The sequence below is a fragment of the Mustela nigripes genome, chromosome 3 (assembly GCF_022355385.1).
Source record: "Mustela nigripes isolate SB6536 chromosome 3, MUSNIG.SB6536, whole genome shotgun sequence".
Classification (NCBI taxonomy): domain Eukaryota; kingdom Metazoa; phylum Chordata; class Mammalia; order Carnivora; family Mustelidae; genus Mustela; species Mustela nigripes.
In genome coordinates, this window is record NC_081559.1 from 19,219,101 (window position 1) to 19,243,348 (window position 24,248).

Consider the following 24,248-nt stretch of genomic DNA (forward strand, 5'->3'; position numbering starts at 1 on the left):
ACAGATTGTTTTTCAGAGTCCATAGTCTCTCATGGTTCACCTCCCCTTCCAGTTTCCCTCAACTCCCTTCTCCTCTCCATCTCCCCATGTCCTCCATGCTATTTGTTATGCTCCTCAAATAAGTGAAACCATATGATAATTGACTCTCTCTGCTTGACTTATTTCACTCAGCATAATCTCTTCCAGTCCTGTCCGTGTTGCTTGTAGCAACTTTTGTAAAGTTGGGTATTCGTCCTTTCTGATGGAGGCATAATACATCATAGTGTATTTGGACCACAATACTCCATAGTGTATTTGGACCACATCTTCCTCATTCATTCGTCCGCCAAAGGGCATCCAGTTCAGTCCTGTTCATGCTGCTTGTAGCAACTTTTGTAAAGTGGGGTATTCATCCTTTCTGATGGAGGCATAATACTCCATAGTGTATTTGGACCACATCTTCCTCATCCATTCGTCCGCTGAAGGGCATCTTGGCTCTTTCCACAGTTTGGCAACCGTGGCCATTGCTGCTATAAACATTGGGGTACAGATGGCCCTTCTTTTCACTACATCTGTGTCTTTGGAGTAAATGCCCAGTAGTACAATTGCAGGGCTATAGGGAAGCTCTATTTTTATTTTCTTGAGGAATCTCCACACTGTTCTCCAAAGTGGCTGCACCAACTTGCATTCCCACCAACAGTGTAAGAGGGTTCCCCTTTCTCTGGAGAAAGGGGAGCCCTTCCAACACATGTTGTTTCCTGTCTTGTTAATTTTGGCCATCCTAACTGGTGTAAGGTGATATCTCAATGTGGTTTTAATTTGAATCTCCCTGATGGCTAGTGATGATGAACATTTTTTCATGTATCTGATAGCCATGTGTATGTCTTCATTGGAGAAGTGTCTGTTCATATCTTCTGCCCAATTTTTAGGTTGAGCTGTTATTATGTAAAAGTTTTCTGTCTAGTCAGGTGGTTCCTCTCCTTCCTTGCTGCGCAGAGTGTGGTTTTCTTGAGGCTTTTTTTTTTTTTTTTGAGTCAGTGTCTGTTGTTGCCAGCTTCTCAACTCCAAGTCCCAAATACATAAAGCAAAAAGAAAACTGAGAGAATTTACCACTGTGTTGTTCTTTGGGATCTGAGGTCCCTAGCTGGTCTGCTTTCTGCTTTTTGCCTTTCAGAATCATCTCATATTCATTTTATATATAATATCCAGAGTTTTTAGTTGTACTCACTGGGAGAAGTAGCAAAAAATACACTTACTCCATTGTGCAGAAGTGGAAGTTCCAGAATGCTTCTTTTTAAGAACATCTAATTTATGGGTTCATGTTAACTTAAAAATGGAATAAATGTGAATATTGAAATTACAAGAATTTGCATGTTCTGACTTTAATTAATCAGTACCTATAACAACAACTTTAAGTACTTTCAGTAAAATACAATATTTTTATTTCAAATTGTATTGTAAATGATCACTTACCCAGAAAAAAATGTTTTGTTTGTTTTTTTAACTAAATGTGCCATTTTATTTTGGATGCAGTTGTTGCCTTTGGAGTAACAGCCATTGACCATGAAAACTCCTCTTCTGTTTTAAGTACACTATGATTTTACTGCCCCTCTATGGTGAAGAACACTTGTAACTGAGGAGGAAGAGAAAGCAATATAAAAGATGTTAAACATTTTCCATATTCTCACTTGATGACTGAAGAGCAATCTAAAAATCATGGATTAGCACATTCTAATCAAATTTGCTCCTGGTTAAACTGGCCACATTGTATAGAGCAAAATATCTGTAGAAGCTATAGTATATATGATGCTTATGTTCCTGAAAATGTTATCCTGATAGAAAGGCTAAATCTGCACAAAAGAAAACAAAAAATGTATTAATTCAAGTAAAAATGAGCAAGGGATGATTTGCAGTGTTCATGTTTGATAACTGAAGTCACAGTTCTCTGAATCAAATTTAGAGTTCTGAAACTTGGTCACAGCTTACCCAGCGTTTTTCTAGGATTGAAGTAAAATAAAATAGCTATTGAACTGAAAAAAACAAACAAAGAAAAAACCAGCCAGAAAACAGAGCAAAACAAAAAATGAATGGTGCTTGGCTGTTTCTGGATAATGAATGAGAAGAAGTCAGTTTCACTACCATGCTCACCCAGATGGTTCATTAGGCCCACATTTCATTCTCCTTTCTGGGTAAGTGAGCTTTTTCTAGCTCATTTTTAGTGTAGTTACTTTTAAGTCAGGATCTGCATTGTGTTTTCCTGATGACTAAATTACAGTGTGTATTCCAATCCAAAAAATTAGTTTTTGTTTATTGTCTCCTTCCATAAATATCATTAAATGTGAACATTGAACTATGAATATTATTCAGAAGTCTCTAAAACTATATACCAGACTATTCACTGAACTGTTCTTTATATTATAAATATATTGGGAAATAAACTTATAATTTTCAGGAATAGGACTTTTTTTATTCTGAAACTAGTTCTTATGATAGGTATTTTTTCCATATTCTCCATTTGAAGTTAACCTGCGAGGTTGTCATTTTATGTTATTTAAAATCATAATTGTCATAATCTCTGGGTTTTTATGGCTAATAATATAAACATCTTTCTATTTCTATTTTTTAATCCATAATGTCTTACTGCAAAACATTAAAAGGGTTGTTTTCCCATGTTCCTTAATGAATGGTTCTAGAGAATAAGTATTTGCAGTCTGAAATTAAAGATTTAGGGTTTGCAAAGTGTTGTATTATTGGGACTTGGTTACTGAGGTAAATTGATGAGTTTTATCTTCTCATTTGATTTAAGAATTTCTAAGTCACCTACAGAAAGGCAGAAATGCAAAGCTTTAGACTCTATCATTATCATCATTATTAATAATTATTATTTTAAATATTTTATTTATTTATTTGAGAGAGAGAGACAGTGAGCATGAGCAGGGGAGGGGCAGAGGAAGAGGGAGAAGGAGAAGCAGACTCCCCGCTGAACAGGGAGCCTAACATGGGGCTGGATCTCAGGACCCTGGGATCATGACCTGGGCTAAAGGCAGACATTTAACCAACTGAGCCCCCCATGTTCCCCTGGACCCTATGATTATTAATAAATCTACAAAACCCATAATACTCAGTATTCTCTTTCTATGGACCACTTATAGAAATTTGTGGTTGTTTAAAGATGTATTTATAAATTTTTTGATATCTTTCTTTAAAAGATAGAGATTAATTCCTTTCCTCTTAAGTGAGACTTGGTGGCTTGCTTTTAGCTAATGGAATATGATGGGAATGACCATGAGTGACATCTGAGATTAGATCATAAAAGACATAGTGGGTTTCCCTTGCTTTCTTTCTAGAATCACTCATCTGTGGGAAGCCAGTTGTCATGTTGTAAAGACACTCAGGCACCCATATGAATAGAACTGTATGGTGAGGAACTAACATTTCTTCTAATCAGCCACTGAGAGACTGAAGTCCTCTGCCAATAGCTGTGTGAGGGCACCATCTTGGAAGTGGATTCTCTAGTCCCAGTCAACATCTATAGTGACAACATCTATAGTTGAAGTCTTAACTGAAATCTCTTAAGAGACTGAGCCCAGAACCACCCAGCTAAGCTTCTCTCAATTATGAGATAATTAATGTTTGTTGTTTTAAGCCAAAGTGCTTTGGGTTAATTTGTTACATAGATAGAGATGATGAATACAGACATTGTCTCCTTAAAATTCTGTTCTTTTGGAATCACGCTTTGTACCAAGTAGATTGTACCGTGATAGATGAAGCATGACTTTGTTATTGAGTTTTCTGGAAGTTCGTTGTGGTTTGAAGAGATGTGTGTGGGTACCAAGTCAGCAGAGGTGGATTTTGATGACTTTGTAATATGTCAGTTTGGTTATGTTAAAATGTATACCCCAGAATTCCCATTCCCTTTATGTTTCTGGTTAGGGTGACACACAAGACATTTTTTCATGAGCACTGGTGGACAGAAGTGAAGCAGCAGCCATTTTGTCTTTTTACACTCAGATGGTCAAGGCAGGTACTTTCATATCTCACACACATTGTTGCTTATATTTGGGCTCATCTCACTGGGGAGGGACAGTAGCCAGGCTTGCAGCTGTTTCATCTTTTCCTGGGTCCTCCTTTAACTCTCTGATTCTTGGGCTAAGTGTGTGTTTAGGTCCATGATAAAAAATGCCAGGTTTTTCAGGACACCAGCAACATGAAGGTTGGAGGCACTAAGAATTCACATGTATTTTAGTGTGTCCTTATGGTTTCTAGCTCATGCTCATGGTTCCAGTTTGTTCTTATTCTCCCTCCCTTTACATTTATCTTCTCTTTTTGATTTCCTGACCTGCAGATTTCTAGTTCCTGCGTCAGACTTAAAAAAAAAAAAAAAAGCCTCTGGAGATGTTTAACTAACTTCCACAATACTTCAGTCAAATTGTCAAATCCCTGTAACAAGTACTTTTTCTATCTCTATCTGTACCTGTATTTCTTTGTAATTTATCTTAATCTCTTAATAGTTCTGCTTCTCTGATTGAAGCTTGACTAATATAATGATATTTACCATTATCTTGTACCTTCACATATGCTGGTTTTTAAACTCATTAAAGTTAGTGCCAGAACCATAAAGGGTTCCTGTGAAACATGGGGATTACCAGTTGCTGTCTCCAGAAATAAATTCGGATTCACTGAATCTGATGCTAGCTTAAGGATCTACACGTTGTATGTGAATCAGATTCAGGCTGTCCAAGCACCATGCTTTGAACAAGCACTTATGAATGTTTTGTCATATTTAAGATAAAATATATTTCATTGAAATGAAAGTTTTTCCAAAGTAGAATTTCCTGTCCATTGCTGGTGGTGTTAACACAAGCCAAAAATAGGTGAACCCATTCAATTAGAATTTATTATTCACTTGTATGTTAGGTGCATGTTCCAGGGTGGTAATGAAAGATACCTCGTAGAAAGTTTGACTCAGATAAAAGACTATTCCAGATAGGAGGATATCAAAACTTTAATTTTCAACAGTATTAGAAGGTAGACAATGAAATATTATATCATAGTTTAAAAAAGAGGTAATGGGAATGTTTTTGTTTGTATTTTTTTCATTTCCACAGCTGGATTCTGATGGCACTATTACGATAGAGGAGCAGATTGTCCTTGTGCTGAAAGCTAAAGTACAGTGTGAGCTCAACATCACAGCTCAGCTTCAGGAAGGAGGTAAAGGTGCTAAAAATCATGTCTTCTTGTGTCCTGGCCCCAGTCCTCAAAAAGACCCAAATTCCCCTTTTAAGTAGTAGTTGGGTATTCCTCATCATCACTCATTCCATGTTTCCATGTGAAGGATCATGTAGCAGAACCATGCTCTTTTCATTTCTTTTATAAAAAATTATTTTATTTTTAAATTTTTAAAAATATTTTATTTATTTATTTGATAGAGTTCACAAGTAGGCAGAGAGGCAGGCAGATAGAGAGGAGGAAGCAGGCTCCACGCTGAGCAGGGGCTTGATCCCAGAACTCTGGGATCATGACCTGAGCTGAAGGCAGAGGCTTTAACCCACTGAGCCACCCAGGTGTCCTCTTTTCCTTTCTTTAACCACAAGCTCTTCCTTCCCTATGGACAGAATGACTTGCCTGACTTTAGAGTTTCAGAATAGCAGCTGGGCACATGCACAACAGTCTGTTTCTCAGGCCTCTTTTTGGGATCTCTTTGCTTGCAGACAGCATGCATCCTGGTTTGCCCTCAACCAGGTAGTAAGCTTGGAGAGACAGACTCTGTTCTTGTGTGTCTTGCTTGCAGTTTGGTAGTATATATAAATATTAGAAGAACAAATAAGCGACCCCTTTATATGTACCTAGGCCCTGTTCTCAAAATATTTTTTCTTTTTAGTAAAATGGTTATTTAATTTCCATATGCCTGACTCTCTGTGTAATTTCTCAACTAGTTCCACCTTCAAGTGGGGAACTAGAAAAGCAAAACAATACTACAGGTGAGCTTGTGATGGCTTTGGTGCTCTTGGGGTTACTCTGCTGTTATAACTGCACAGGAACCTGTGGCTTGTTCTCCTTAGGGCCTGGTGATGACTCATAGTTCTTATTGGGACCATTGAGAAAAACTATTTATTGGAATCTTTGGAGTATTAGGTAAATTATAATGTTTTATATGGGAAAATGCCTTGCCTTGATAGTTGAGTATAATTTAGGAATTTTTTTTTTAAAGGGAGGTGCTATTTACTGAGCTTCCCTAAATTCTCAACAATCTGAATGCAGCAGATGTCTCTAAAGCTATGCTGTACTAAAATTCACAAGTCGGAAAACAACAGATGTTGGTGAGAATGTGGAGAAAGGGGAACCCCCTTCACTGTTGGTGGGAACGCAATCTGATACAACCACTCTGGAAAACAGTATGGAGGTGTTAAAAATAGATGTTAAAAATAGAGATACCCTACAGCCCACCAATTGGGCTACTAAGTATTTATCCAAAGGATACAAACATAGTGATCCGAAGGGGCACCTGCAGCCCAGTGTTTCTGGCAACAGTGTCCACAATGGTCAAACTGTGGGAAGAGCCCAAATTTTCATGGACAGATGAACAGATAAAGAAGATGTGTGTATATATTTCTATAATGAAATATTATGCAGCCATCAAAAAGAATGAAATCTTGCTGTTTGCAGTGACATGGATGGAACAAGAAAGTGTTGTACTAAAAGAAATAAGTCAGAGAAAGACAGATACCATATGATTTTGCTTATATGTGGAATTTAAGAAATGAAACAGATGAACATAGGGGAAGGGAAGGAAAAATAAAATAAGATGAAATCTGTGGGAGAGGCAAACCATAAGGGACTCTTAACTCTAGGCAATAAACTGAGGGTTGCTCGAGGGGAGGTCATTGTGGGGATGAGGTAATTGGATGCTGGACATTAGAGAGGGTACTTGATGTAATAAGCACTGGGTGTTATATGCAACTGATGAATCACTAAATTCTACCCCTGAAACTAATAATACAGTATATGTTAGCTAAATCGAGTTTAAATAAAATAAATAAATAAATAAAAGCTATGCCCTGGGGATGTTTGGGTAGCTCCGTTAGTTAAACTCAGGGTTGTGAGATTGAGCTCTGCACTGAATGTGGAGCCTGCTTAAAATTCTCTCTCTTCTTTACCCTCTGCCCCTCCCCCCACCTCTCCCTCTCTTAAAAAGGAAAAAAAAAGCTATGCCCTATAGTGAAATATCTGGTTTGATCTTTCATTCTAATTTCCAAATACTTAATTTAAGAACATTTAAAATTTATAACTTCTTCCTCTTAAATAATATAAGCAATTTGAAATACTTTAATTACTTCCAAATTATATGCTATTGTCATATAATTTTATATTAATAAAGTCATATAGTTTTATCTTAATTATATATTACAATTTTTCTTCAAGATGAAATATGTCTTTTTGTGAACTTGCTTGCAGTGAATGCTCTCAGTGTTTGTCAGAAAAAATGTTTATTTCAGTCTCAATTGTCAAAGATACTTTTTCTGGATGTGTGATTCCTGGTTGAGAATTATTTATTTTTAGCACCTGAATATTATTTCATTTTTACTCTAGCTTCTGTTGTTATTGGTGACAAATCAGTTTTCAGTCTTTGTTGATGATTAGTTTTTTTTCTCTGGCTCCTTTTAAGAGCTTTTCTTTGTATTTGATGTTCTGCAGTTTTATTCTGTATCTAGGTATGGATTCATTTAATTTCTGAGGTCTGAGGATCTATGTCTTTCAGTCATTCATGGGAATGGTTTGCTATTTTGTCTCTGAAACTTTGTTCTCTCCCATTTTCCTAGTCTTTCCATCTGGAACACTAATTAGATAAATATAGGACCTTCTCTGACCCTTTGTGTCTTCATAAAATAAATTAGATGAAATAAATATGGCAAAATATTATCAAGTGTCAATTCCAGGTGCTGTATATATAAAATATTCTTTTATTTATGAAAAAAATTGTAGTAAAAAGAAAATACCATTTTTCATCATGTCTGTGGAAGTGGAGGAAGTATAAATGCAAATACCTAGCTATCAAATGATTCAAGTAGTTAAAAACAAAACCCAAAATATTGTTGATCCTACTTTGACTTCACAAATGTATGGCTACACTGTAGTATGGGTAACAATAGAAGGAAAAGAGACAAAGTTGGAGTTTCCAAATTTTAGACTGTTCTGTGTAAAGATCATGGTTTGACAAGCATCACTAATAAGTAGTTTGTTCTGGCATACACAAAAGATGACAGGGAATATAATTAATGGTGTTAATTTATAAAGAGAGATTGGTGAATCACCAGGCAATTAATTAGTTTCTGGGTAACTGGTGAAAGTATTTGCTCACATAGGATGTGAAATGATGATCAAAGAGTAGATGTTAATTAAGATCTCTGTATTAGCTGTGTGAGGCCATGGCTTCCTCAATCCTTTCAACGTTTGTGGATTTTTTTTTTTAAGATTTTATTTTTATTTATTTGAAACAGAGAGAGAGAGAGAGATCACAAGTATGCAGAGAGGCAGAGGCAGGCATAGAGGAGAAAGCAGGCTCCCCGCTGAGCAGAGAGCCCGATGCGGGCCTCGATTCCAGGACCCTGAGATCATGACCTGAGCCAAAGGCAGAGGCTTAACCCACTGAGCCACCCAGGCGCCCCGTTTGTGGATATTTATTATACTTTTTGTCAAAGAGCCACCAGAGAGATGAACACAATCTACAGAAACATTATTTTTGAGGAATGTTGGTTTTCTGAATTTTGGGGAGTGTATGTGTATGTGTGTGGGGTATCTTGTAGGGAACTAGAAAAATTGTCCCCTTTAGAGCATGAGGAAAATATCAGCAGATTTATCTCCATAGTAGTTTAAAACTACATAGTTATAAAATAAATGGTCATTGGGTTTTAAACTTGTACGAAGACCTTATTCCATCATGTTAACTAACTCTTGCCAGAAAGTATCAGGATATTGCAGTATACATTTTATTTATCTATGCATCTGTTTTAGAGAGAGAGAGAGAGAGAATGCAAGTAGTGGGGAGGGACGGAGGAAGAGGGAGAGAGAGATTCCCAGGCTGGCGCTGTGCTCAGTGCAGAGCCCTATGCTGGGCTTGATTTCACAACCCTGAGGTCATGACCTGGGCCAAGATCAAGAGTTGGGTGCCAACTTACTGAGTCAGCCAGGCACCCCTGCAGCATACATTTTAGAGGGATAGCTAGTTTTTGGAACTCAAGAATGTGTGTCCAGGTCCAATTTTGGTAGATTGTACAATAGCTCTCTGGTAAAAGATTGGACAGTACAGGTCATTGAGGATGCATGTCTTGTTAAAGACAAAGTGAATGTCTGTGAAGCCATATGGAATGGTAGCAAGATACAGAAGAATGTCTAGGGTAAAGTTGGTGGAAGAGGTTGATTCATTGCACTCTGTTTGAACAAGAAAGAAAAACAAAACACAGGTAATGGCGGAAAGAAGCTGGTGAAGCCCTGCACCAGAAGCAAGAGCCAGTATAATGGGTTCCTGGGTTGCTTTAATATGTAAAGCACAGTCTTTTATTGTGTGGGCAAAGTGAGGCTATTTCCAAGAAAATGCTCTCTTCTATAAGAACAGTGTGGGTAAGGGAAGGCGTTTCCTTTTTCGTATTGCTTCAGCAATCCCCAAAGCAAATCAGGTTATATGTTTCCATGTGATATGGAGGACAGTAAGAAATTAATTTCAGGTTTGTGCTGAATTCTTTTCTTTACAGATCAGGGTTTGCATGACTATTCAAAACTGAACAAACAACTCGACATCATGAACATCAGCTAGAACAAAATTACTCAGCTACTGTAGTGTAATTGGTAACTAAAAAATAAGGGAGCTATAATGGTAGCAGAATAAGGGTCCCCAAAGATGTCCATACCCCAATACTTGGTGTTATGCCTGTGTATATGCTATGTTAAATGGTGCAAGGACATTGCAGCTGAGATTATAGTTATGGGCCTTAAAGTGGGGAGATTATCCTGGATTATCTGGATGGGTCCAATGTGGTGTGCGTGGTGGATGAATCAGGAGGGGAAAAGGAGAGTGGAAGAGAGACATGATAAGAAGTGTCAGTTTGCCTCGCTGACTTTGAAGATGGAGGAAAGGAGTCATAAACCAAAGAATATAAGTGGTTTCTAGAAGTTGATCACCTTCAAGGAAATGGGGAACTCAGTCCTAGCTGAACTCACTGGACTTATGAATTAAAGAAATAGTGTGATAATAAGTTTGGGTTATTTGAAGCCATTACATTTGTGGTAGTTTGTTATGGTAGCAATAGAAACATGGATACAACACGCATTAAAAGTAATCTCATTTTGGGCGCCTGGGTGGCTCAGTGGGTTAAGCCGCTGCCTTTGGCTCAGGTCATGATCTCAGGGTTCTGGGATCAAGTCCCACATCGGGCTCTCTGCTAGGCAGGGAGCCTGCTTCCTCCTCTCTCTCTCTCTCTCTGCCTGCCTCTCTGCCTACTTGTGATCTCTCTCTCTGTCAAATAAATAAATAAAATTAAAAAAAAAAGAAATTTCTTCAATTTATGTGTAAAAAACTAGAATAGCATTTTGAATTCATTAGCTAATTTAAGAAATTTCCACTTTGAAATTCCCTTAAAGTTGAGAGATAGGTATCAAAATATTTAAGAGTGATCTGTTATGCTGTCTGCAATTTACTTTAAAATACCACAGCAAAAATAGTTGAAATAAATATGATAAAAATATAAGCAAGTGTCAATTCTAGGTGAGGGGTATGCGTGTGTGTGTGTGTGTACAGATTATATTGCTTTATTTATGAAATAATTTTTGACACAGAGACACCGTGATAGCAGGAACCACAAGCAAGGGGAGTGGGAGAGGGAGAAGCAGGTTTCCTGCCAATCAGGGAGCCCAATGCAGGGCTCGATCCCAGGACTCTGGGATCAAGACCTGAGCTGAAGGCAGATGCTTAACAACTGAGCCACACAGGCTCCCCTGAAAAAATTTTTGTAATAAAAATTTTTCTCATGTCTATGAAAGAAAACAGAATGTTCATGCAAATACCTAGTTATAAAATGATTCAAGTAGTTGAAAGCAAAACTCAAAATATTATTCATCCTGGTTCAACTTCACAATGTTTGGTTTCTCTGTGTTATGGTTACATTATAATATCAGTTCAGTTATAGAACTGAAAAGAGACAAAGTTGAAGTTTCCAAATTCTAGATTTTTCTGTGTGAATATCATTGGTATGATGAGTTTTGACCATGGATGTGGCAATGGAGATTATGAGAACTACTTGGGTTCTGGATGCATTTTGTCCGTTCAGTACCTCCTGCTCCAAATCTTTATACTTGATTCTTAAGGAGAGTAGAGCTTGTGAGAATTTTGTTTGAGATGAGAGTTAGGCTCAAACAAATTACTAGAGTAACTGGTGAAAAGAAAAAAAAGAATTATTGGTAAAAAGGCAAACTCAAATCTTGGAGCTTACTGGGAAGCTCAATCTGTTTCACATATCATATTTTTTAATAGCAATTTTAAAAAATCTAGGGTAAAAAATGTAGCTAGAACTGTGATAGAATTTTACTATGGTTGTTCACAATGAATTCCAATGTTTCTTATATATTAATTGCTATAATTCACATAGAGTGGAATCACTAAAATATTTTTAATTTCTGCAAATCAAATGTTTCTATTAATGGATCTTTAATGAGGCAAGGTGGAGAGAGATTAGGACATTTGCATCATATCTACTCCATTCTAGTTTCCATAACTACCAGTTTGTTTTATGTTTTGCTGCAGGTAGAGACCTGAGATTTTGTATTTTGAATTTACTTACTGTCTGGTTCCAATTGCATTTTTGTTTATTTGTTTTTTAATTTTTTTTATTAGAGGGAAATTGTTTCCCAGAATGGGATGGACTCATTTGCTGGCCCAGAGGAACAGTGGGGAAAATACTGGCTGTCCCATGCCCTCCTTATATTTATGACTTCAATCATAAAGGTATTGAATTTTTCTGAAATGATTAATTTGGAATAGAAAGACACTTTTTTTTTTTCCTAGTGGAAGCCAAGAGCATTGAGCAATCTCGATGTTTTCCTTCATGTCTTTACAGGAGTTGCTTTTAGACACTGTAACCCCAATGGAACGTGGGATTTTATGTACAGTTTAAATAAAACATGGGCTAATTACTCAGACTGCCTTCGCTTTATGCAGCCAGATATCAGCATAGGAAAGGTAATGATAATTTTTGTATTTGTGAACCACACAGGGAAAATGGAATATTTTTATGCATTTCTTGATTGCCAACTATTATATATAAAAACCCCTTTATTCTAGAACATAAATGTTCTAAAAGATAAAAAGCAAGTTTGGAATCTTTTTAGCTATCTGGTTAAGGAATGGTGTAGGACCTGAAACATTCCGGTATTTTCTTTAGGTTAGAGTTATCTGGCTAAGATACATGCATCTATACTTATAAATATGTGTTTGTGTGTATTATGTTATAGTACATTATATTTACATTATATTACATTATGCTATATTGCATTATATTTTACTTCAAAATCAAAATAGGTAGTCAGCAACATGATTTATGATTTCTTTTTTGTTACCTATGAATGGCTACATCTCATTTCACTCTGTATTCCTGAAGAAGATTTGTATTTTAAAGATGTATTTGTCCTTTTGTAAGATTGGCCTGTAGGTGATATTATTAGTATATGAAAGATTAGATTGTAGAATTAAGGAGAAGCAAGTGGCATCCCATAGGTCTTCCAGATGACACCCTAATTTTACACATGAGTAAACTCAGAACCAGAGATTAGGTATTAGAGAGACTCAGCTCACTGATGACAGGATCTACAGCTGAATCCTGATCTCCAAATACCTGATCAGTGCTATTTGCAATGTAACAATCATATGAAAACGTTGGAAACCCTAGATAGTCAATTTAACTGATACATGTTGCTTTAAGTCATGCTTAAATTCCTATCATTCAGACCTTGTGAGTAAAATGCATGGTGATATATGCATATGATGTTAGGAGTTAATAAGATTCATGGATGTATAAATGGCTTTTATGGGGATCCTGAGAACAGTCTATCATACATAAACTGTACCAGCATTAGACATTTTTCTTTATGCTTGATTTTTTTTTTTTTTTTTTTTTTTTTTGCTGGGGGTTGGGAATAGGGAGAATAGTAAGGGAAACAGTGAGTTGAAGATTTCTTTGATTTTGCACTAATAGTCAGGACTTCCTTTTTTAAAAAAAGATTTTTAAAATTTATTTATTTGAAAAAGAGAGAGAGAGCAGGAGCAGAGGGAGGGGCAGAAGGAGGAGCAGATTCTCTGCTGAGCAGGGAACCCCCCCACCCCAAGTGTGGGCCTCAATCCCAGGACTCCAGGATCATGACCTGAGCCAAAGGAGGATGCTTTAGTGACTGAGCCACTCAGGTGCCCAGGAATGAGAGTTTTATAGAAGGAACAATAAATTAAAAAACAAAAAGGTGTGCATTGAGAATAAACATCTTTATTGGAGGGAAATATGACTAAGATTTTTAAAACATCTATTGTCTTCTTCCTAAAATAATTTCCTTATTGTTGGCTTGACAAAATGAGGCGCTTACTTTTATTTATTTATTTACTTATTTATTAGCTTTCATATTTTATTATTTTTCAAAATAACTTAGAGTGTATTATTTGTTTGAGGAGTTACAGGTCTGTGATTCATCAGTCATATAATACACAGCACTCGTTATAACACACACCCTTCCCAGTGTTCATCAACCAGTTATACCATCCCCCCACCCCTCACCCCTCCAACAACCCTCAGTTTGTTTCCTAGGATTAAGAGTCTCTTATGGTTTGTCTCCCTCTCTGGTTTCATCTTGTTTCATTTTTTCCTCTCTTCCTATATGATCCTCTGCCTTGTTTCTTAAATTCCACAAATCAGTGGGATCATATAATTGTCTTTCTCTGACAGACTTATTTTGCTTAGCATAATACCTTCTAATACCATCTATGTCACCGCAAATGTCAAGGTTTCATTCTTTTTGATGGCTGAGTAATATTCCTCTGTGTGTATATGTGTGTGTGTGTGTGTGTGTGTGTGTGTGTGTGTGTATGTGTGTGTGTACCACTTCTCCTTTATCCATTCATCTGTCAGTGGACATCTGGGCTCTTCCATAGTTTGGCTATTGTAGACGTTGCTGCTATAAACACTAGGGTACACGTGCCCCTTCAGATCACTACATTTGTATCTTTTGGGTAAATACCTAGTAGTGCAACTGCTAGGTCATAGGTTAGCTCTATTTTCAACTTTTTGAGAAGCCTCCATACTGTTTCCAGAATGGCTGCACCAGCTTGCATTCCCACCAACAGTGTAGGAGGGCTTAACTTTTCTACACCCTTGTCAACATCTGTCATTTCCTGACTTGTTAATTTTAGTCATTTTGACTGGTGTGGTATCTCATTGTGTTTTTGATTTGTATTTCCCTGATGTCAAGTGATGCTGAGGACCTTTTCATGTGTCTCTTGGCCATTTGGAGGTCTTTGGAGAAATGTCCATTCATGTCTTCTATTTCTTGATTGGATTATTTGTTCTATAGGTGTTGAGTTGGATAAGTTCTTTATAAGAGATAGTTTCTTTTAGTAAAAAGATGGGAAAGAACTCTTCTGATAGGACCTAGGTTTATTAAATTCATTAGAGAATTATATTTAAAACAACAGCTTACTGCAAAAATTACCATATAATCCATCTCACATTTAAAGGTTAAATGAACTTCTGGAAAACAATTTAACAATGTGTATTAAAATAACTTCAAAGCAGTCATATCTTTTGATCTTATAAAGTTTCTTCTAAGAGTCAAGTATAAGAATTTGGAGTGTGGGGAATTGAGTGGACAGAATGTTCATTGAACTATTAATTTTTGTAGTGAATATTCTAAAGAATTTAAGTTTCCAGTGAAGAACCTTCCAGAGAAGTTTAAATAAACTCACATAAATGTTTTTTGTAAAGAGTTTGTGGCCCTAGAAATTTCCTTTGTTATACAGTTAACAGAAAAAAAAATAAGGTAATAAAGTTGTATATAAATTGGGAATGTAGATGCTCAAAACAACAGAAAATGCTGCATAGGGATAGAATAAAAAGAAATACATGAAGTGTTTCTTTTTGGCTGGTAGGAATTTGGGAGGTTCCTCCCTCTTTTGTGTTTCACACATTATCCAAATATATTCTTTTTTTCCTTCCTTCCTTCCTTCCTAAGTAGTCCTCCACACCCAGCATGGAGCCCAACGTGGGGCTTGAACTCATGACCCTGAGATCAAGACCTGAGCTGAAACCAACAGACTGACGCTTAACTGAGCTACCCAGACATTCCCAAATATTTTCTATAAAATGTTTTGTATTTTATTGACTGATAATAATATGTAGTAAACCTTTTTTTAAAAAGGAACAAAAGGCAAAATCTTTTGCTTTCAATTAGGATGCTGGAAGTTGTGACAGTAGGAACAGGTTAAGTAAGATGCAAAGTCAGTAATTTGTAATAATTCATCAGTGAGCTGAGGATGCCAAGAAGTCTAAATGATCCCACTTCTAGAAGGGGGCAGGCCCTTCCTATAAGAGAAGAGACCCATGACTGCTATCTATCCCTGGGTCTGTAGCAGAAGAGGAACAACCAGGTCATAGAAAGAGATGGAAAGAAAAGAGCCAGGCTCTTAAAACAACAGTTGTTTTTTTTTTTTTTTTTTTTTTTAAAGATTTATTTATCTTAGAGGGAGAGAGAGAGAAAACAAGTGAGCTTGGGGCAGGTGCAGAAGGAGAGAAAGAATCCTGAAACAGACTGCTGAGCCAGACTCGGTGAAGGACTTGGACCTGGACATAGGTCTTGACCCCAAGACCTGGGATCATGACTTCAGCTGAAACCAACAGTCTGCCACTTAACCAACTGCCACCTAAGTGCCCCTTAAATCAACTTTTAATAGATAAGCATTGGCATATAGGCTTAGAATCTCAAGAAGTGAGCCCATTCACAGTGTGCTATCACCCACCAGCCAGTTTTTACCCATGGGAGTGGAGGCCATGTGCCAAAGGCTGGGGACAGCACAGGTAGGGTAAGAGAAATTCTGGGAGAGTTGCGAAGTACTCAGAGTGAAATGCAGCAGTTAGCCAAAGGCATGGGACAAAAGATACATGGAGCATCACTGCTACAGACTGCACACCAGGGAAGGTCAGGAGAGCAAAGTAAAATCCCTAGCAACTCAAAAATCTGACGATGGTTCAAAGAGCATCAAAAGTTCTATGGCTTGGAAAATGTCAGGTGAACTAAAATCCATAAAATGGCCGCTAGAGGCTGCTAGCGCTAAGATCTCGAGGTCCGCTGAAGGAGTCTTGATTCTGGGCTCAAACCCTAAATAAACCAGGATAGAAGGATCACAAAAAACATAAAACAAAAACTACAACAAAGCTCAACTTAGTTAACAACAGAGTAATCCAGCTTCCCTACTCAAGAAGCGGGATAGAGGAAGAGGCCTGCCTTTTCAGGCAGTAGACATCAAATACTTCAGTATCTATCATTCTTTTACTTACAGGGCCCAGAGTGTGATACAAAATTACAAGGCAGGGCCCCAAAATCTGGAGTAAAAATAAGAGCAGAGAAAACCAGATGATCCAGATGTTAGAATTTTCAGATAAATACTTAATAATAACTATTTTAAATATTTTAGATGATTTGGTGAGAAGGTATGTAAAATAGATGGGAAAAATCAAAGAAATAGAAACTTCAAAAAAACCCAAAACAAAACCAAAATGGAAATTCTAAAAACTGAAATATTCAATCCAAAAATGAAGAATTCACTTGATTTTCTCAACAGCATACTGGATACAGCATGATAAAAGAGTAATGCCTTTTAAGAAAAGTCAATAGAAATTTTCCTACAGAAGCATCAGGAAAAAAAAATAAATTAAAACTGGAAGCATCTGAAACTTGTGAGACAACATATAATTGTCTAACAATGTGAAATTAGAGGTAACTAGAGAGAATTGGACAAAATAAATATTTGAGGAGACAATGGCCAAGAATTTTCTAAATGGGTGAAATAAATTAACCCATATATTTCAGAAATTTAGCAAATGCAAGGCAGGATAAAATAAAATCATACTGAGATACATCATAGTTAAACTGCTATAAATCACAGTAAAAAGAAAACTTAAAGGCAGAGTATAAGGGCACATTGGGAACGGTAATAAAAAAGATACCTAAAGGAGGCTGGAATATAATGGGATGACATCCTTAAGGTGATAATATGCAAAAAGATAAAGGTAAAATAATGAGACTTTTCAGACAGAAAATATATGAGAGGATTCATCTTCATCATACCTTCAGTCTAGGAAATACTCAAGAAAGTTCTCTAAGTCAAAGAGAAATATGCCCGACGAGAACAGAGATTGGTAGGAAGGAATGAAGAGGACCAGAATGGGTATATGTACATAGATATATGGATAAAAGTGACAGACTACAACAATAAACAAAACTATATTCTTATCCTTATTTATTACTGTACTTATATCTTTCTTTATATCTATATAATTCATTTAAAAGTCTACTGACTGCTTAAAGCAATCATAATAGTCTCACAAAGGTTTATAAATTACATAGGCAAAATTTATTTTGTATGTGCTGCCAAAGCAAGCACTATGTAGACAAAATCTAAAAGGGCAAAGGCTAGGGAGCAAAACTGAGTATACATTTTTATACGTTTTAGGTCATTTGTGAAATAGTTCAATATTACTTAAATGGAGGCTCTGATAAGTTCAGGGTGCGTAATTGCTAAAAAATAACACAAGCGAAATATTAAGAAATACTTGATTGACACCACCTCCCAAATAGAAGGTAAGGAAGTAGGTACAGAGGAATAAAGATAGGGCATCTAGAATGCCAGTACCAATGTGTTATTTTTAAGCCTGACCATAGCAATGATTGTGCTCAGTGTAAATGAACTTACCAATCACTTAAGGTAGAATGGGTAATAAATGTATGACTTAGGTATATAATGTCTGTAAGAAATGTACTCTATAAAAATACAGATAAATGTGAAGGTAACAGATGTGTCGAAATTAAAAGGGTGGATGAGTTAATGCAGTGCATGCCCTCAGCATCAAAAAGGTTGGTATTGCTAAGTGGACTTCAAGACAGAGTATTACTGAGGTGGAAGGCCATGTCAGAATGGTTAAAGAATCCATTTACCAGCAAGAAGTAATGATCCTAAATATGCACGCTTTTAGGGACTTCATATTGCATAAAGCAAAAATTGTCAAAGCAAAGAGACATGATCAGGTCCCACCATGTTGCAATTTATGAAAATACCATTCTCTCAGTAATTGGTAAAACAATTAGACAAAAACGCCCATAGGATATCTTTCACACAATTTGATGAAAATGCCATTTATAGAATACAATCACCAAACACAACAAAATTCACATTCTTTGAAATTACACATCAAAATTTCTTTAAGATTGGACATATGCTGGACTATAAAGAAGTGTCAATAAATCTCAAGATTGGGGCAACTGGGTGGCTCGGTGGGTTAAAGCCTCTGCCTTCGGCTCAGGTCATGATCCCAGGGTCCTGGGATCAAGCCCCGCATCGGGCTCTCAGCTCCGCAGGGAGCCTGCTTCCTTCTCTCTCTCTGCCTGCCTGTCTGCCTACTTGTGATCTCTATCTGTCAAATAAATAAATAAAATCTTAAAAAAAATAAAAATACGTGGACAATTTACAAATTGTTGGAAAATATGTGTGTGACCCATGGCAAAAGTTTGAACTGAATACTTATGAAAGCTGAATATATCAAAAAAGTGGGAGAAACTACAAAAGCAGACTTTAGAAGATTTATAGCTTATTATTTGTTTAATTATATTATAGCTCAATTATAGGCTTAATTATAGCTTAATTAGGAAAGAAGAAAGGTAAGCATTCAGTAATCAAAGTCTCCACATTAAGCTGTACAATGTAATACCTAGAACAACCACTAAAAGTGTTTGAAAAGGAACATCAGAATAGAATTCTGCAAAATGTTCAAGTAACCCACAGGGTGGCAGGAAAAATAAAACAGAGAAATGAAAAATAGAATAACAGAAAATAAAAATATAAGGTGATGGACTTAGCCTTAACATAGCAATATTATATTTAAAAATGATCTAATTATGCCAGTAAACAGAGATTGAAAGAATCTATTAAAAAATATGACCCAAATATATGCTGTCTACAAAGTTTGAAACATTTTATATATACTGATATACCTAGGTTACATACATACAATGCAATAATATTCAGCATTATAAAGGAACAAACTTGACCTATACAACAGCTTGAATGGATCTTGAGGTCATTATTGTGAGTGAAAAAAGCCAATCTCAAAAGATTACATACTGGAGGATTCCATTTCTATAACATTTATGAAATGACAAAATTACAGAGGTAGAAAACAGATTAATGGTTGCTAGGTGTCAGGGAAGCTGGGGAAGAGGGGTCTATGGGTGACTTTAAAGGACAGCACAAGGCAGGTCTTCAAGGCCTTCAAGTGTACAATGGTGAAGGGAGAATGTTTTGAGACTTGTGGGTTATATGAAGAAATCTGAACTTTACCCTAAAAGTGATGAGGAGCCATTGAAGGATTTTAAGCAGAAGAGTGACATGAAAGGTCACTGGTGAAGTGGAGTGTGAGTTGGTGGGAAGCATGATAGGAAGCCCATTTGGAAGAGGCTGTTAGAGTAACTCAGGACAGGAAGATGGTGGCCTGGCCAAGGGCAATAGCTTGAGGACTGGATAAAAATGGGACATCTTGAGGTATAGTAATTAAGGCAGTACAATTTTAAGACGTCATCTATTTTTGACATTCACCAATATTGTTGCATGAATCAATGGTCCATTCCTTTGTAATTTTTAAAAATAATTATAAATTCACAAGAACTGGAAAAGATAGTAAAAAAAAGTCCCATTTATCCTTCACCTGGTATTCTCCAATGGTTACATCCTAACATAATTATACTAAAATATCGGAGGGAGAAATCTGACATGGTGCCATTTGTGTGTTATAGTTCTGTCATTTTATCACATATGTAAACTTTTGTAACTGGCGTTACATTTGAGATACAGAACTATTGCGCAGTATATTGACAGAAAGAGTATATACTAAGTATATGTTATCTAATTCTAAGAAGACTAAGAATAGTCAAAAAGTACACAGAGTACATGAACGGTTGATGCCAATTTGTGTTGACAGAAATTGGAATAGTAGTTACCTGGAAGTGAATGGTGGATAGTTTTTTGGCTGCAGACGTGGCTTATCAAAGCCCATCAAAGTGCTAACTTAACATCTGTACATTTTATTTCATGTAAATTACAGCTCAGTAAAAAGCTTAAGGAAAACTAGAAATAATATTCCAAAAATGAAAGTTTTTTTTACTAGTTTCCTCTTAGAATAGCCCTATAACACATGTTTTGTTCACTTCAGCTATCATTTTAGGTATATAATTCCAAATAACTAAAATGGACAGCACAAAAATTCACTAAGTAAATATTGCAACATTTGATTTGACCTCACTAAAGCAAGAAATGCCACATGTTATTATTATTACATCTTTAACTCTCATTTGAGCGGTGCCTAGTTGACTCATTTGGTTAAGCCTCTGCGTTCAACTCAAGGTTATGATCTCAGGGTCCTGGAGTGGAGCCCTGTGTTGGGGGCTCCCTGCTCAGTGGGGAGCCTGCTACTTCCCGTGCCCTTCCTCTGCTCATGCCCTCTCTCTCTCATTCTCTCAAATAAATAAATAAAATATTAGAAAAACAAACAAACAAAAAAACAAAAAAATCTCTCACTTGAACATAGGAAATGAAAGAAAGGCTAGATTAACAATCTATGTTATATAAATGTGCTAACACACTGCCTGTCTAAACGGGAAGAAGCATGATTTTTAAGTTTATTCACATCTACTTGTTTAAAGTTATTTTTCTAATTAAATATGTTCCCCTTCAGCAAGAATTCTTTGAACGCCTCTATGTCATGTACACAATTGGATATTCTGTCTCCTTCAGTTCCTTGGCTGTGGCTATTGTCATCATTGGCTACTTCAGGTGAGTGATTCCTAATCCCTTTCTCCATGAAGGGACAGGTTCTGTGTCCTATGCATAGAAGATGTGAGGTCTCACAATTTTTGGCCCAGATACTTTTCCCAGCACAAGTTTTTGAATTCAGCCTAGTGTTATAATATTATTTGGCTTTGAAAATTTATTTTTCATGAGGAAATTCAGGGTTTTTATTGTTGGTGTTTAAAAGCTAAAAGAAAAATATTTAAAAACATCAAAGCACTATGAAACCATTAAGCCTATAGATCTGCACTACAGTCTGTTTGTCTGCAAAGTGTTACTGGGTAGAGCAGAATGAGCTGCAAAAATTTTCATTCATATTGCAAAGACTTCATTTTTCCCAAATGAGTTTGGTGCCATTGGACAGAAATTCATTTTAAATAATCCCCCAAATGAAGTCATATTTATTGCTTCTGTTATGGTTTATTTTTTATCCACTGAAACTTTTGCCCAATTCAATTTGGTATAAATCAGGACAAAATTTTGAGCACCAATATGGAGATAAAGCAGTACATAACATGTATGGGAAATGTATACTCATGATGCTTGCACCTGGTTTGTGATACACATAACTAAGAAAACAATTAGTATATAGTGTGAGAAATGGTATGATTCAGGTGGTGTATGGTAATTGGGAAGGCAGAGTAAGGGGATGAAGTGAAATTTCAAAAGATGCATGACTATAAGTAAGATATATCTCAAAGAGAATACCAGGGGACAGAATTCCAAACCCAAGTTTAGATCAAAGCATGGAATATTTGAGAATTCAGAGTTTTGGTGCATATGAGAGATGGGCAGTGAGACTGTGGGTTATATGAAGAAATCTGAACTTTACCCTAAGAGTGATGAAGAACCACTGAAGGAGTTTAAGCAGAAGCATGACATGAAAGGTCACTTGTGAGGTGGAGTGTAAGTTGGTGGGAAGCATGATAGGAAGCCCATTTGGAAGAGGCTGTTAGAGTAACTCAGGACAGGAAGATGGTGGCCTGACCAAGGGCAGTGGATTGAGGATTGGATAGAAATGGAAGGTCTTGAGCTATAGTAATTAAGGCAAGAACATTTTAAGACTTCAGGGTTAAACTATGCATGGGGAAAAAGAATGAGGCTAGATGACCAAAGAGGCTAAAACTGACTAGGTAAGAGAGGGAGACTTCCTAGAACACATTGACATGTGAACTGATATTTCAATGATGAGAAGGAATTTAGTATATTCCAGATGATGGGAACAGAATGTGCAAAACTCAGAGGCAGAAAGGAGCAGGGTAGACTCTGGGAACATTGAAGAATCCCATGAGAATGCAACATTTGGAGTATAGGGTGGAGTGGCCATAGAGGGATGACTAGGAAGAAACTAGATTTTGCAGCACTGTGTTTTGCAGGTCTTTGTCAAAGGCTTTGAATTTTATCTTGTAAGGGTAGAGAATAGGGAGCTAATGAAGTTTTTAAAGTAGAAGGGAAACACAGATTTGTGGATTATGGTGGGGTTCCTCAAAACAGTTTCATGAAATTGGCTTGGCAGTATTATCTCATTTTACAGACCTAAGAACCTAAAGTTCAGTGTCCAAGGTCACAAGGTCATAGGTAGTACAGCTGGAAACAGAACCTCATCTTCTAATTCCGATCCAGAGTTCATTCCATTATACTAAATGTAGCTCTGGTTGTTCAGAATAATAGATGAATATTTATGAGAAAAAAATTTTTACATAAAATTTCAGGAGGATACAAATCACTACGTAGTAATTCTTCAATTTACATAGTAATTTATCACTCTATTTAACAAATTCTTTCTATATAATACTTTTATGTAATTACTAAACTGTACAGCATAACATTACACAAAAATTTCAGATACTCTTCTGTTTTACACAACAAAATGCTTTTTTATTAGAATAGTAGAGAGTGTTGAGTCTTCTAAAAGTCAATACCCACTTGTATACTGTGATGGCACTATTCGTGGTCAATAATTTCCACAGATACCTGATAACCTATCTGGTCAAATCCTGCTCATTTGTGAACACACTCCCCAGAAGGAATTGACCAATGAGGAGGACTGTCTGAGTACAATGGACATGCATGCGTGTCCCTAACATACAAACAAGATATTTCTGAAATGTCTAAATTTAGCTCATTCTTAGTTGGCTTATCCCTACTATATTATGAAATGTAAAGATGTATTATTGGATTAAAATTTTTTTCTTACTTTCTTATACTTGTGCACTTTGTCCTTTCTGGAAGAGTAGTAATAGAGTGATCTTTGTACAGGAAAGTTGTATTGTCTTGCAGTCAAGCAATGGTAGAGCTGGGCTAGATTCTGCAACCTTTTCTTAGTGTATTTTCCCATTAAACTGAAGAAAAGATCTCTTCTGGAGTTAAATTTTTGTACAGGAAATTAGTAATGCTATATCTTCTTCTGTGTATGTTATGACTTAACTTGTGTCTAAGATTCTTTTATAAATGCAAAACTTTTTGTTAAAGCTTTTGTGTTAAAGTAAGCTTGTTTACTCTTTAACATTACTAGGACATAAAGTTGTGTAATGTTATCAAAATATTTTAGTTTTTCTTGTAGCATATGTGTTGAAAATGTGAAAGCTCCATTTTTAAAAAAAGATTTTATTTATTTATTTGAGAGAGAGTGAGGGAGAGAGAGAGATTGAGAGTGCATAAGCAGGGGGAGAGGGCAGACTCCCCACTGGGCAGGGAGTCCAATGTGGGACTCCATCTAGGACCCTGGGATCATGACCTGAGCAGTAGGTAGACACTTAACTGACTGACTTACCCAGGCATCCCTGAAAGCTCCGTTTTTAATAATGTTTATCCCTTTTCAAAATGATTCTCCATTAGTCATTTATTACTGTAATATATATTTTAGTATAATGCTTTAGTATAATATAGCATAATAGTTAACTCTGCAAAATCAAGATAAACATCGTAGTAGATCAGGTTAAATTTGAAATTATTTCTCAAAAAGTTACATTTTAGTTCTTGATCCCAGTTGTTTCAACTGGAAGTAGATAGTAATGGGTTTCTGTCTTTGTTCAGGCTTACCATATTTTCTTCTTTTTTTGAGGAGAGTATGGACTTGTTTTGTATTGAGTATGGACTTGTATGTATTTTCTTTCCCTATGTCTAATTT

The 24,248-nt window shown here is 36.3% G+C and overlaps 1 protein-coding gene across 2 annotated transcripts in view; it reads left to right on the forward strand.

The window, feature by feature from the left end:
- Positions 1-24,248, forward strand: part of PTH2R (parathyroid hormone 2 receptor) — an 87,548-nt gene that overhangs the window by 22,932 nt on the left and 40,368 nt on the right. The window contains exons 2-5 of one of the 2 annotated variants that reach the window (XM_059392661.1): positions 5,088-5,190; positions 11,864-11,974; positions 12,087-12,208; positions 21,006-21,103. In XM_059392661.1, coding sequence (XP_059248644.1) covers positions 5,088-5,190; positions 11,864-11,974; positions 12,087-12,208; positions 21,006-21,103 — 434 coding nt within the window. Of the gene's footprint in view, positions 1-5,087; positions 5,191-11,863; positions 11,975-12,086; positions 12,209-21,005; positions 21,104-24,248 lie in introns of those variants that run through there. The other variant, XM_059392662.1, reaches the window with a different exon arrangement.